Raw genomic sequence first — 13,721 nt, 5'->3', positions numbered from 1 at the left:
GCAGGTCTAGAAATCTGCCTGAGAGGCCTGCACAAAGGAAAGCTACATGGTGCTTCTAGAAGGTGAATAGGTTTCTATATTTCACTTCATATGTAGAGATCCACAGGCAACTGAAACCATTCTTTATGGAATTCATCCGTTTGTTTCAAATTAGTCTTGTTAAATTTAACATTTTGTTATGAGTAAAACTCTTCCTGTAACCTTTCCATTCACAGTTCCCTAGCATCCAGAACAAGCTCTGTTCTGACACCCTGAGTCAGTGTGAGTAAAAGTGGCTGAGGCATGGGATGGACAGGAAATGCATGCTTGTACACTTGTTTTCATTGGGTGTTCCTTGGCAGCTCCATATAAGTGGAGATTTCTGGGCTGAATAGACTTTTATGTACAAAATTTACATTTGCATGCAAAAAGCCACAGTCGTTGAAAAGGCCTATGTGTTTCAAAGCATAACCAATCTGAAAGCTGAACTCCATACTCCCATATTTAGACGTAGGACCTAACTGCTTACTGTGAATTTGTAATAGATAATTTTGGGGGGGCAGTCATGATTTGAAGTTGTTTCAGAAGCATCTTAAGAACACATTTAGTACTTGTGCTGAAATCCTCCGTAAGGTCAAATTACAGAAGCTTGGAAAACCTAGATACATGGATAGTGACATGACCAGTTTAATGGGAAGCGTGCACAAGTACATTAGAAGAAAGTGCTATTTCTAAACAGCAGTGAACAATGATAGAATTGTCATGTTATAAAATTGTGAAATGCTTAATTGGTGCATGTTACAGAGTAATCTGTTTCTTCTGCCCTGTAGACTTGTCACACCAGGGAAACATATGAAGTTAATTTGAGTTTATGAAAAAGGAGAATTTCAGCTCTATTCTTATTTTGTACCCAGGAGCTTTACTTATATTAAAAGGTCTTAAGTCATGTTTTTTCCTGTGCCCTCCTTTACAGCTCAGAAGATGTAGGAAAGAATTCATAACATGCTGAGATGTAGTGTCAAATTCGGTTGTGTGGAAGATAGCAGTTTCAAATGCCTTTATTAACATCAGCTCCTTTAAATTCAGACTTGCTTAGACCCACCTATACAACTATACTGTTGGTGGTACATGATGCCCTGCAAAAGAAGCTGTTAAATAAGTTGGGAGTTACTCTAACTTACAACTCCTTACTAGGTTGCATCTATTTATTCCATAATACTGATAAGTTACATAAATACATGTGTACACGTTGTCTGTAAACATAGATTATGTATAATATACTTCTTTGTGTAAGAGCTACTTTGTTACACTGTCATGCATAGTAGCTGAGCATGTTAACTAATGATAGATTTGAATGTGATTAACATCAGTAGACCCTTTTGAATCCAACTGAATTATTCATAAGTTAGCTTTCTCTTTGCACATACTTGCTATTCAGAGGTGTTTAGTTTTTGTGATACATTCCTTTTTAACTGTTTGCTATTTTTCTTTGTGTGGTATTTTTATTTAAGTTGCATGACACCGTTTCTGCTTCCTGGCTGGATAGCATTTTAGATATGACAAGAATGAGCAATGAAGATTCCCTTAATGAGTTTTCTAAACTCCTTGTGTGATTTTTTTGAGAACATTTTATTATGAGCTGCTTAAATCTTCTTAAGAAACAAGGACTTGGGAATTACAACAAACTGAACTCCATACTTTATCACTTTTTTCATTAGTTGAATAGTTTTACTAATAAGCATGATTTAGTTTATATAACTCGGGTATGTTTAAGGCATTAAAAAAATTGGCAAGAGTAAAGAACATAAAAGATTTAGGGGAGAAGTTTGTCACAACATATTTAGCTGTTGTCCAGTCCATTGTCAAAGGAGTCTAAATACTGCTGTTAGAGAGGTTACTTATCCACAGACACAGAGACAGATAAAGCCCATTGGTGCTCCTTGGTGGGCAGTGGAACAAGGCAGCTTTGTAACTCCAGCCTGGCAGTTCCAAAAGCCCACGTTAAGCCTGAAAAAGCAGACAGTTTAAAAGGGGCTGCAACCTGGCATCCACCTCATTTTCAAGGCTTAAAGAGAATACCCCGAGACAAAAGACCACGCACGTCTTCCTATCAAAGACTGGTTATTATAGCACTGCCCTGCCTCCTTCCCTAGCCCTTCATCTGGTCGGTTCACAGTGTTCCCTCTAGGTAGCACCAACATCACTGTATCTTCTCTCTTGTACCGGAGGCCAAGCCAAAGGCTTTCTGGGATAAAGCCAAGAATGGCTCCTTGCTAAATGCAGACCAGCTGTTGAACAGGTGGGTTAGGAACATGAGCTGGCCACTTGCTTAGAAACAGAAAAGGCCTTTGTAAGAATAAGACAGACAGAGAAGGCTTGAGTGGTAAATTGGCCACATGCTTGGGAATGAATCTAGAATACCAAGGATGTAGGTATTTAAATCTAGACCATAAGTCATTACTAGTAAATAGCCTTGCCCTGGACTTGAGATCACAGCTGAACTTCTGTAATTAACTACTGCAGTTACCAAATAATAACTTAGCATCTGGAAATGGGAGACTCCTGGACACTTGTGCTCATTGCAGTTGTTTGGTCTTGCTAAACAAGTAACATCTTAATAACTGTGCGTCTTCCCACACTCCAAGTTTCTGTAAGTCCTGCTGAAATTGTCAACCCTTCCTCCAGGGTAATACTGACTAAGAGTCAGTGGTATTCTGCTGCTGCTGTTTGATGTCAGGTTTTAATCTCTTCTCCTTTGTCATTAAGGTATGCTATTCTGACCAAAGCAACCTGGCCTTCCTGGAAAGGAGAAGAGAAACAAGGAGTTCTCCACCTTCTTCAGTCAGTCAACATGGATCCGGACCAATACCAGCTTGGTAAATCCAAAGTCTTCATCAAAGCTCCAGAGTCTGTAAGTGTGGCAGAACATGAGTCTTTAAACATGAAACTGTTTTGCTGAAATAAAAGGCCTGCCCACCCAGAAGTTGAGCATGATATCTCCTAAGGTGGGAGAAGCGTAAGAATGTAAGTCAAGCTGGGCAGGTCTGTCACAGGTGCCTCAAGGCTGTACAGTGATTTTAGGCACTTTTATAATGGGCGTAGTACATAAGGACCCTGCATGATTTTGACACTAATACAAGGAGCATTAAATGCATCAAGAACAAGAGATAGTATACGAAGATGCTTTGGTGTCAGGTTCCACGTGGTGACATTCCATCAGAGAATCTGTCATATGAAGAAATATCATGGCATGAAAACATATCTATGACCATTAGCCCAAGAAAATAGGTTGTCGTCTCAGTACAAGAACTACTGATGAAAATAGAATAGTCCCCAGTTATAGCTGTTATGCATCATTGAGTAAATCAATGTTCCAGAATGGCTGCAACTTGAAATCCCATTCAAAGAGAATATTAGGGAGGCATCATAAGGCTGTTTTTATCCTGTGGCTGCTAAACTGCACAAAAAAATCTGTTGGAAAAAAGTCGTCTTACATCACTATTGAGGAAAGTTGGCAAGGAAAAAACTATGCTCTACTCACCATCATGTATTCCTTATTTATCAGAAGCAATCAGGCTTAGTTTATATAGCATACCTTGCAGTTGAGCACTAGGTAGTTTCTTGGTGCTTTACCTGAAGTTACATACCAAAATAAAAGCAGAACACTTCTATTGCTATAATTTTCTTTTCTGGAAATGTATTTTTGCTCTGTAGAACAACAGTAATTCAGGCAATGACACTGCTCTGCCCAATCACATAGGAATCTGTTAAAGGGAAAAAGATAATACTTCTCCAAGTTGTAATAGAAATTGCATTGTTTCTACCATAAATAGGGTAAGATAATATCATCTCTGTTCAGGAATGGGACTTGACATTCCTGCCATCTGAGAGACATGTTTGTATAATAAAGTGTACAGTATTCAAGATGCAGGTTATTAGAATACTTTGGTGCATGTTGGCAGAGCAGGAAAGTCTAGTACAGGATTAATCCTACTTAGTTAGTCATTGCAAGCAACACCTTAGCTAGCCAGTTATGAGGAAGTGTGAGCTTTATCTGCCTGCCTTTGTAGCACGGGTGTCATGACCCAGACTGGACAGACCAGGGAGTTGTGTTTAATTCAAAATTCCCTCGGGCTAGATTAAGATGAAATGATATCAAACGATCAGTTAAAGATTTTATTCATGACAGAAGCAAACTGAACTGGGGAGGCCTGATAGTAGGTGGCGGAGTTTCTCACAACAGGAATTGGCATAAGACTACTTCTGTAAACCATGTAACCCAGGGTAACCATATACATCGATTCAGGGAATAAGGAGATCCCTCCCGTCGAGTCACGAGGTTCAGAGCAGACCCCCTTGCTTTCTAGACTCCAAGGGCCCAGGGGCGGCTGGATCCGTTCTTAGTCTCAGACTTGGTCAACGGTTTTATGTCTTAAAGGGATGAGGTGTAGGGATTGTGGAAAAGGAAAAGGAAAGAGAGAAGATGACGGAGAGATTTCGCCGGTCCTGGGTCCAGCGTTGGTTCAGTCAGCCGAGGGGTCCAGTCCCGGTGGGCTTGCGCACCTGGGGCTTCAGTTTGTGTCCTTTTATCATCCTTGCCCCTCTCCGGGCGGGCACCCAAACTGGTCAGGCTAATGAGCAGTTTGTGAGCCTTTGGGCTTGGGGGTCGTTTGGGGAGTAACTTCTTCTTCCCTGCAGACGTGGCCGTTGTTTGATCTTTGTATCAGAACAGCTTATCAGAACAGGGAGGGAGCTGCGCACCCTCCAGCACGTCCTCCCCCTCCTGTTGCTGATGTCTGAGCTGATGGGCTTTTCACCTTGGTTCCTTGCTGTGCAGGGTTTGTCTTTAAGCAGAACTTGCCCCACCACAATGTTTGAGACATTAACTCTTTCAGTCTCTCACAACAGGCCATAATTTATTTCTTAAGATCATTGGGGAGTTTTATCTTACAAAGTCAGTGCGATAGCCTTGGACATTAGCAGATCTCTTTGATATCTTTTCTCGTGACATTACACTTGTGACTTTCAGTCCTTTACTGATGCCCTCAAGTTTATTATAGAGTGGTGGCAAGTACATATCCTGGTCAAGTATCTGTTTGAATTAATACAGACAACTTAGTTGCTTGTAAGTACAAGGAACCAGAATTAGTAATTTAAGCAACATCTTCCAGTCCTGTGTTCATTATCTTACACTGTAGCAAACCTAATTTTCTTGTTTTCACTGTGAAATTATTTTGCATCCATGCTGTTCATTGCAGGCAGTTACAAACCAAATACAATCTCAGTTTGGGAGATAAACAATTAAGGGTAGAAACCAAAATACTTTTTGCGTGAGGGAAGTTTTCTCAATGTTATGCTGCTTTATGGATAAATCAATCCAAAATTTTAAAGTATTTTTGTTTTCAGTTTTATGTAGTAAGTCATATAAGGAACTATCTTCCTTTCTTGGCTGTTGAAATCCCCTAAGCTTGGTATGTTTGTCCTTTATAAGAGCAGATTTTCAGCAGCCATATCTTCACAAACAGGGTGGGTCTTATTCTTGGTTTTCTCTTTTTCAGAGAAAGAAATGAAATAATTTGCTGGTGTCCATCTTCTGTTTAATAGCCAAGTAGCAAGTGCTTACATGGGATTGATGGATCTAGTTCCTCTTCACTCTGAAGTGGCCAAAACACTAATATTCTGTATCCCAACTTCATATGGTACTAGGTTGTTTCCAAGAGGAAGAAATTGTTTTCCAATGGATGCCTCTTCCCATTCCAATGCATTTTTGTAATACTAAGTCCTGGTTGCATGTATATGGCATGTGAGTTTTACTGAAGGGCAGTTCTGCAGGTTAAGACAACATGAGGTTGACTGGAAATAGTAAAACTTTTTTGAGTTGCGTTTTGATTTTAATTTAAATTAATGCTTTCAATTACTGTATACATTTTCTTTAATTTTTTTTTTTTAAGCCATGAAATTCATTTTTTAAAAAGTACTAAAAATAGTCTGGATCTTTTTCATTTTAAGTTGAAAAATTTTCTGTGAGCTGAATATTCTAAAGCTTGATTTATATCTTTTAGTATCAAAACCAATCAGCTCTCATAGTACTAAAGGATTGGCTAGGGTTATATTACTTTTGAGAAAAATAATCTTTTAGATGGTAAATGAAAATTTTTCTTTCTACCACCAAAGACAGCAGCTGTTGTGGTTAATCAGATGAAAAATACGTGATTTGCTCAGGAGTGTGAGGGGAGTCTTTATAATACATAATTTATGAACAAGTTTATGCAGTATTTTTATTTTATAACTTACGAACCATATTTTAACTCAATTTTTTCATTGAACTTCCTTAATTGTGACCTTCAACTGCAGGTGATAGACTATTTTGCATTGAGATGTTGCAATTAGCATTATTGTTAGAGAAATAAATGCTGAGTGTTCATGAGAGACAACATCAATATTGTTACTGTAACCTGAATTGCATCAGGGCTTGATCATGCCTCTGCTGAAGCTGAGGAAGTTTTTGCATTAGGAGCATTAATGCCTGTCTGCTGAAACCCTATCTAGTGCTTGTGTGTTTGTGAAGAGATTTTTTTTTTTTTTTAATAAGTTTGCTGTAGATGGAGAGTTGCCAACTGTGAAATAAGGTTTTATGGGTGGCAGAAAGGAGGCTTCATTATTTACATTTCCATCAAACACCTGAATAAATAACTCTGTACAAGAGCAAGTGAGGTTCTGCGGAAATGGTTTGCACTAGATCAAGTTTCCTTTTTAAGATCAATATGAACAACAGTATTTTTCTAGATTTGCATGGTTTAGGGCAGCAAATTTAAGAAAGGATCCTAAAGCTCAGGTTTGCTTCTTGATACACCTGTTTTCACTAATTTTATCTCTCTTGAAAGCTAAAAAAAAAAAAGTCTTGATGAGTATTTAACACACAGTAGAAGGAAATAATAAGGAACAGTCATGTCGGTGGACTGATTTAGTACTGTAATCGTTAGCCAAATGCTTGTGCTTCTGATGAGACAAGGAAACATTTAACTAAACTTAAAGTATGTAAAAGGCTATAGTGAAATATGGTGTGTTCTACAATAATTATGAAGTTACTCTAATGCATTAAATTTACATATCTTCTAGTGGGACCTGGGAAATTCTCAAAAAAGGGGATGCACCTTCCCTTCCTGTTTTGATAAATCAGCATTTTCTCTTGAATTCTGACAATATTTTAGACCCAGAAATCTTATTATGTCATACTGAAATACAAGATCATAGTTGTAAATCCTGCAGCCAGCTGACAAACTTCACTGCTGGGAAAGAATGGAGCCAGTGGATATAAGAGTATGAGACTGAGACAGGGAGGAAAGTTGCATGTGAATGCAGTGTGTTACGTTACACATTGCACAGATCCCCATAGACATGCTAACATTCTGACAAGAGGAATATGAATTTTGGAGAATGTAAAGGTGGAGGCTGGATGGATGCCCAGTGGAGAACCTTGAGTAGCACCAGTAGAATATTTCAGGGAGAATCCATATTCGTCTTCCTTCATCATTGGGTATCAAGATTAATGAATAGACTGGTAAGAGCCAGAACCACTCAAGCATCAGAAATTTCTTCCAGAAATGGTTACTTTAACATTCTGATCTCAGATCCCGTAGTTGTGGTAGAGGCACCAGCTTGGATCTAGAGTGAAATGCACTGGAAAGTTGTTGAAAGTAAAATACAGCTTTTTCTTGAACTTTTCATGTAAAATGTTTGACCCACCCTACTGTCTCTTTGTACAGCTATTTTTGTTAGAAGAGATGAGGGAGAGGAAGTATGATGGGTATGCCAGGGCCATCCAGAAGGCATGGAGGAAGTATGTGGCCAGGAAAAAATACGTACAGATGAGAGAAGAAGGTAGGTCATAACTTCAGACAACAGATATTTCACACATGGTTCCAGGAACAGAAAGAGTGTCACAGGAGATGCAGGAAATCTCTCTCTCTGTAGAGGAAACCATTGCATTGCAGATGACCATCTAGGAATGACTGCAAATTGTTGGATCGCTAAGGTACCACTGATGAGGTTGGCTGCTCTGCATTTATGGATTTCTTGGTCTACCCAGTGTTTTGCTCTCAAAACAAAGCCAGACCGAGTAGGACAGAGATCAGAGATGTTCCAGGGGAAGTAAAAAAGGAAAAGCTTCCCACAGTTGTACAGGACCTAGATGGTCTGTAGATGATACAAATCAATCCAAGGGCTGTAATGCTTACTTGCATGTGTGGCTTGGTTTATGTGAATGAACAACATTCTGGGTTTGGAAGAGTTAATCTTTAGTTTCCAGCAATGAGTGAGAAATTCCGTAGTTCTAGAAGTGCTCCCAATTCATCAGAACTGCTGAGCTTGCCATCAGTGTATTTCATTAGGAATGGATTTAATGATCACATGGATCCTTATATAAAGGATTAGTAGCAGTGCTTCACTGTTTTTTCCATATTATAAACAACTTGATTATCACTCCTTCCCAAAAAGTTCTGCTTGAAACAGTGAGCTCTTTCAGATCATGGGTTTAGAAAATCTACTAAATACTATTAATCAATGTTTACTTTTGGTATTTAAGCATCAGATTTATTGCTGAACAAGAAAGAGAGAAGACGGAACAGCATTAACAGGAATTTTGTGGGAGATTACATAGGCATGGAGGACCATCCAGAGCTACGCCAGTTTGTGGGCAAACGGGAGAAGATTGATTTTGCAGACACCGTAACTAAATATGATAGACGGTTTAAGGTAGGTTTAAGAGCAACATCCACTAATGATTAGTTCTGCTAGGGAGTTACAGATGTCTTTACCATCCTTTAACAGAAACTCCACCATGTTAGTGTCATACCATCTAGGGTAGCAGCTTGAAAAAAGTGTCTTCTAAGTTAAAGACACATAGGGAAGCAGTTAACACCCTTGTGATCAGACCATTGCCATTGTCAAACCTATTGTCCCAGAGTGAAGGCTTTATGGGACTTGCTGGGCGGAAAGCTACAATAGTTAGGAAATGGGGAACAAAGCTGCTTTCCTGTCCTGTGCGATCTGACTCTGAGGTTGTGTGATTAATCACATCAGTATTTCTTTCACTTAAACCAAAGACTAACAGTATTGCCCCAAATCACAGTACGTTACGTATCTTTGGAATAGCACCACAACATTAGTGCATTGATCTCTGCATAGCTATGTATTTTCAAACAATTTTGTGTTTCAGAGTGTGAAGCGAGATCTTGTCCTCACTCCAAAGTGCATATACCTGATTGGGCGTGAAAAGATAAAGCAGGGTCCAGAGAAAGGCCAAGTGAAGGAAGTCTTAAAGCGAAGGATGGAAGTGGAGAGAATTCTTTCCGTCTCTCTAAGGTCAGTACCTTGAAAATATCGTTACATTGACAGAGAAATTTGTGTAGGACAGGGGGAAATAAGTTGATTGATGAAGGGTGAATTTTCTTAAGCTGTATTAATTGAATCTTGTGAACAAAGAAATCTGTAGCCTTATTTTCATTCCCAGCCCGAGTAAGTGCCTTACAGCACTAGATGTTTATAGCCAGCACACAAACATTTTCTGACTAGTTGTTAAAATGTTTCACTTACACTGGGTCTCACCTGCCTGGTGTGTCCCCCAAAATGTATTCTGTGAAACATATATTTACCATGCACAAGCAGGTTCTAGTAAGTTTTGGCTCAAGCTTGTATCCCAGAAATAATTCTTACAGAAGTACACCTTGTACATGTCCACTGCTTCCTAAAGGGGTGTTCTCTCTCTCTGGTGACCTACTTAAAGCCTTTATTTATAGTTGGATTTCACATCACGTCTGTTGACTGAATGTCAAGCTGTTACGGATGCACGACTAACTAAATCCAACAGGTGTTAAAACTCCGATTTATTCTTCAGCAAAAGTTAGTTAGAAGTCCGGTAACATTTTATAAAACCACAGGCTCAACAATGTAAAGAGAATTAATACTACACGGCCGACTTAAGAATCCCCAAGATTTAAAGCGATGGCTCCAAAACGTGCGTATCACTCGCCTAAAAGCTGAGGGCTCTCTCCCTCGAGGAGTTACCTCAGGCGGTGCCCCGACCGGAGGGGGAGTCCATGACTGCAGACCCGCTGCTCCCAGGAGGACAGATTCCAGTGTGTCCTCCGGCGGGACCCTGTCTATACCCCTGTCAAATCTGACCTGTGGTCATTTAATTCTATTGGCCAGGAGGGTCACCTTGGTATACCTGGTGCATCTCGATTGGCCAGTTCTAATTTCAACCTGCAGCCTCCAGGGTTTCCTTCCCCTTCTCCCTTCCTGGAGAAGTTTTGTTTCCTGCTGGCAGGGGGCGGGGCGGGGAGGGGAATGTACTGCCACACAAGCCAATCCCAGATTGCAGGAGATATCTGAGGTGTCCACACAGAGCTGAGAAACCCAGTTAGGTGAGCAAAACCAGGAAGAAACTGCCTATGAGACCAGTGGATTATTGCCTACATCATTTCATCCCTTTGAAGATGAGTGAACAACATCTCCGGATACCTCATTGCAGTTTATCAGACCTCGTAGCTGAGTGTAATTTAACACAAAAGAATACCAATCCAGGGCAACAAATGTACTTTAAATATTGAAATAAATTACTATTTTAACAGAATACAAGTCTACACTTGAGTACTGTGTATTGATAGCTACTGCAAAGGTTTTTTGGATATGCTTATAAAACGACCCAATTAGCATAGCCAGAAATTTTCTTACAGACATTATTCAGTACTTAAGCAGATTTCATATTTTTCCAGAATTCTTCACAGCCATCAAGATTAGGGAAAGGTCTGCAAGATGTGTCTGCTCACAGTACCATTTTCAAAACCTGTAGTTTATTTATCATACAACTTTAGAACAGAAGTTGCAACAAAATAACTGTAGTAGATCTGGGTTAAGGTTGAGAGTCGAACCTGGCTTTTTAGTGCTCCAAGTTTGGACTGTGTGCTGTGCAAACCTCAAACAGATTGCAGCCAGACACTTGAATTGGGCCTGTAGCATTCCAAAGGCATAGTCACACTGAGTCAGCTAAAAGGACGGCTGCCTGCCAAGTTAGTGAAAGCTGTTACACTCCTCTCACATGTAAATAACAGTTCCACAGAACCTTCTGAAGCAAAACGAAATGTGCTTCGTTCAGAGGAAATACGTATTTTACTTCATTACATATGATCTTATTGGCATCACTGAGATGTGGTGGGATGGCTCCTGTGACTGGAGTGTCGGAATGGAAGGATACAGGCTCTTTCAGAAGGACAGGCAGGGGAGACGAGGAGGGGGTGTCACCCTCTATGTCAATGACCAGCTGGAGTGCACGGTCTGCCTGGGGATGGATGAGGAGCTGACCGAGAGCTTATGGGTCAGGATTAAATGGAGGGCAGGGACAGGTGACATTATAGTGGGGGTCTGCTACAACTACCTGACCAGGAAGACCGAGCAGATGAGGCCCGCTATAGACAGATAGGAGCAGCCTCATGTTCACAAGCCCTGATCCTCATGGGGGACTTCAGCCACCCCAATATCTGTTGGAGGGACAACACAGCAGGGCATAAGCAATCCAGGAGGTTCCTGGAATGCGTTGATGACAACTTCCTTCTCCAAGTGACAGAGGACCCAATGAGGAGAGGTGCTATGCTGGACCTTGTTCTCACCAACAAGGAGGGGCTGGTGGGGAATATGAAGCTCAAGGGCAGCCTTGGCTGCAGTGACCGTGAAATGGTGGAGTTCAAGATCCTTAGGGCAGTGAGAAGAATGCACAGCAAGCTCAATACCCTGGACTTCAGGAGAGTAGACTTTGGCCTCTTCAGGGATCTGCTTGGTAGAGTACCATGGGATAAAGCCCTGGAGGGAAGAGGGGCCCAAGAAAGCTGGTTAATATGCAAGGATCACCTCCTCCAAGCTCTGGAGCGATGCATCCCAATGAAGAGGAAGTCAGGCAAAAATGCTAGGAGGCCTGCGTGGATGAACCAGGAGCTCCTGGAAAAACTAAACACAAAAAGGAAGCCTGCAGAGGTTGGAAGCAAGGACAGGTAGCCTGGGAGGAATACAGAGAAATTGTCTGAGCAGCCAGGGATCAGGTTAGGAAAGCTAAAGCCTCGATAGAATTGAATCTGGCCAGGGACATCAAGGGCAACAAGAAAAGCTTCTATAGGTATGTCTGTGATAAAAGGAAGACTAGGGAAAATGTGGGTCCTCTCTGGAAGGAAACGGGAGACCTGGTTACCTGGGACATGGAGAAGGCTGAGGTACTCAATGACTTTTTCTTGCCTCAGTCTTCACCAGCAAGTGCTCCAGCCACACTGCCCAAGTCGCAGAAAGCAAAGACAGGGACTGGGAGAACAAAAACCCACCCACTGTAGGAGAAGATCAGGTTCAAGACCATCTAAGGAACCTGAAGGTGCACAAGCCCATGGGACCTGATGAGATGCATCCGCGAGTCCTGAGGGAAGTGGCAGATGAAGTGGCTAAGCCACTATCCATCATATTTAAGAAGTCGTGGCAGTCTGGTGAAGTTCCTACTGACTGGAAAAGGGGAAACATAACCCCCATTTTTAAAAACGGGAAAACAGAAGACCTAGGGAACTACAGGCCAGTCAGTCTCACCTCTGTGCCTGGCAAGATCATGGAGCAGATAGATCCTCCTGGAAGCTATGCTGAGGCACATGGAAAATAAGGAGGTGATGGGTGACAACCAACATGGCTTCACTAAGGGCAAATCATGCCTGACAAATTTGGTGGCCTTCTACGACAGGGTTACAGTGATGGTGGATAAGGGAGGAGCAACAGACATCATCTACCTGGGCTTGTGCAAAGCATTTGACACTGTCCTCCACAATGTCCTTGTCTCTAACTTGGAGAGACATGGATTTGATGGATGGACCACTCGGTGGATAAGGAATTGGCTGGATGGTGACACTCAGAGTTGTGGTCAACAGCTCGATGTCCAAGTGGAGACCAGCAACAAGTGGTGTTCCTCAGTGGTCAGTAATGGGACTGGTGCTGTTTAATGTCTTTGTCGGTGACATGGACAGTGGGATTGAATGCACCCTCAGCAAGTTTGCCAAGGACACCAAGCTGTGTGGTGCGGTCAACACACTGGAGGGAAGGGATGCCATCCAGAAGGACCTTGACAGGCTTGAGAGGTGGGCCTGTGTGAACCTCATGAAGTTCAAAAAAGCCAAGTGCAAGGTCCTGCACATGGGTCAGGGCAATCCCAAGCACAAATACAGGCTGGGTGATGAGTGGATTGAGAGCAGCCCAGAGGAGAAGGACTTGGGGGGTGTTGGTTGACAAGAAGCTCAACATGACCTGGCAACGTGTGTTTGCAGCCTAGAAAGCCAACCCTATCCTGGGCTGCATCAAAAGAAGTGTGACCAGGAGGTTGAGGGAGGTGATTCTCCCCCTCTACTCCGCTCTGGTAAGACCCCACCTGGAATACTGCATTCAGCTCTGAGGCCCCCAGCATACAACAGACAGGGACCTGCTCGAGCAGATCCAGAGGAGGGCCATGAAGATGATCAGGGGGCTGGAGCACCTCTCCTATGAGGATAGGCTGAGAGAGTTGGGGTTGTTCAGCCTGGAGAAAAGACTCTAGGGAGACCTTACAGCAGCCTTCCAGTACTTAAAGGGTGCCTACAGGAAAGATGGGGAGGGACTTTTTACAAGGGCATGTAGTGATAGGACAAGGGGTAACTGTTTTACATTGGAAGAGGGTAGATTTAGATTAG

At 41.8% G+C, this 13,721-nt stretch overlaps 1 protein-coding gene across 1 annotated transcript in view; it reads left to right on the top strand.

The window, feature by feature from the left end:
* The window catches only part of MYO1E (myosin IE), a 98,086-nt gene that overhangs the window by 66,551 nt on the left and 17,814 nt on the right, over positions 1-13,721 (top strand). The window contains 4 exon segments of the mRNA XM_052807792.1: positions 2,746-2,890; positions 7,746-7,860; positions 8,564-8,733; positions 9,197-9,342. Of these exon segments, the coding sequence (XP_052663752.1) occupies positions 2,746-2,890; positions 7,746-7,860; positions 8,564-8,733; positions 9,197-9,342 (576 nt within the window).

Source organism: Harpia harpyja, chromosome 14 (assembly GCF_026419915.1).
Source record: "Harpia harpyja isolate bHarHar1 chromosome 14, bHarHar1 primary haplotype, whole genome shotgun sequence".
NCBI classification, from domain to species: Eukaryota; Metazoa; Chordata; class Aves; order Accipitriformes; family Accipitridae; genus Harpia; species Harpia harpyja.
The sequence above is the reverse complement of the archived record's forward strand: the minus strand, read 5'-3'. Positions and strand labels throughout refer to the sequence as shown.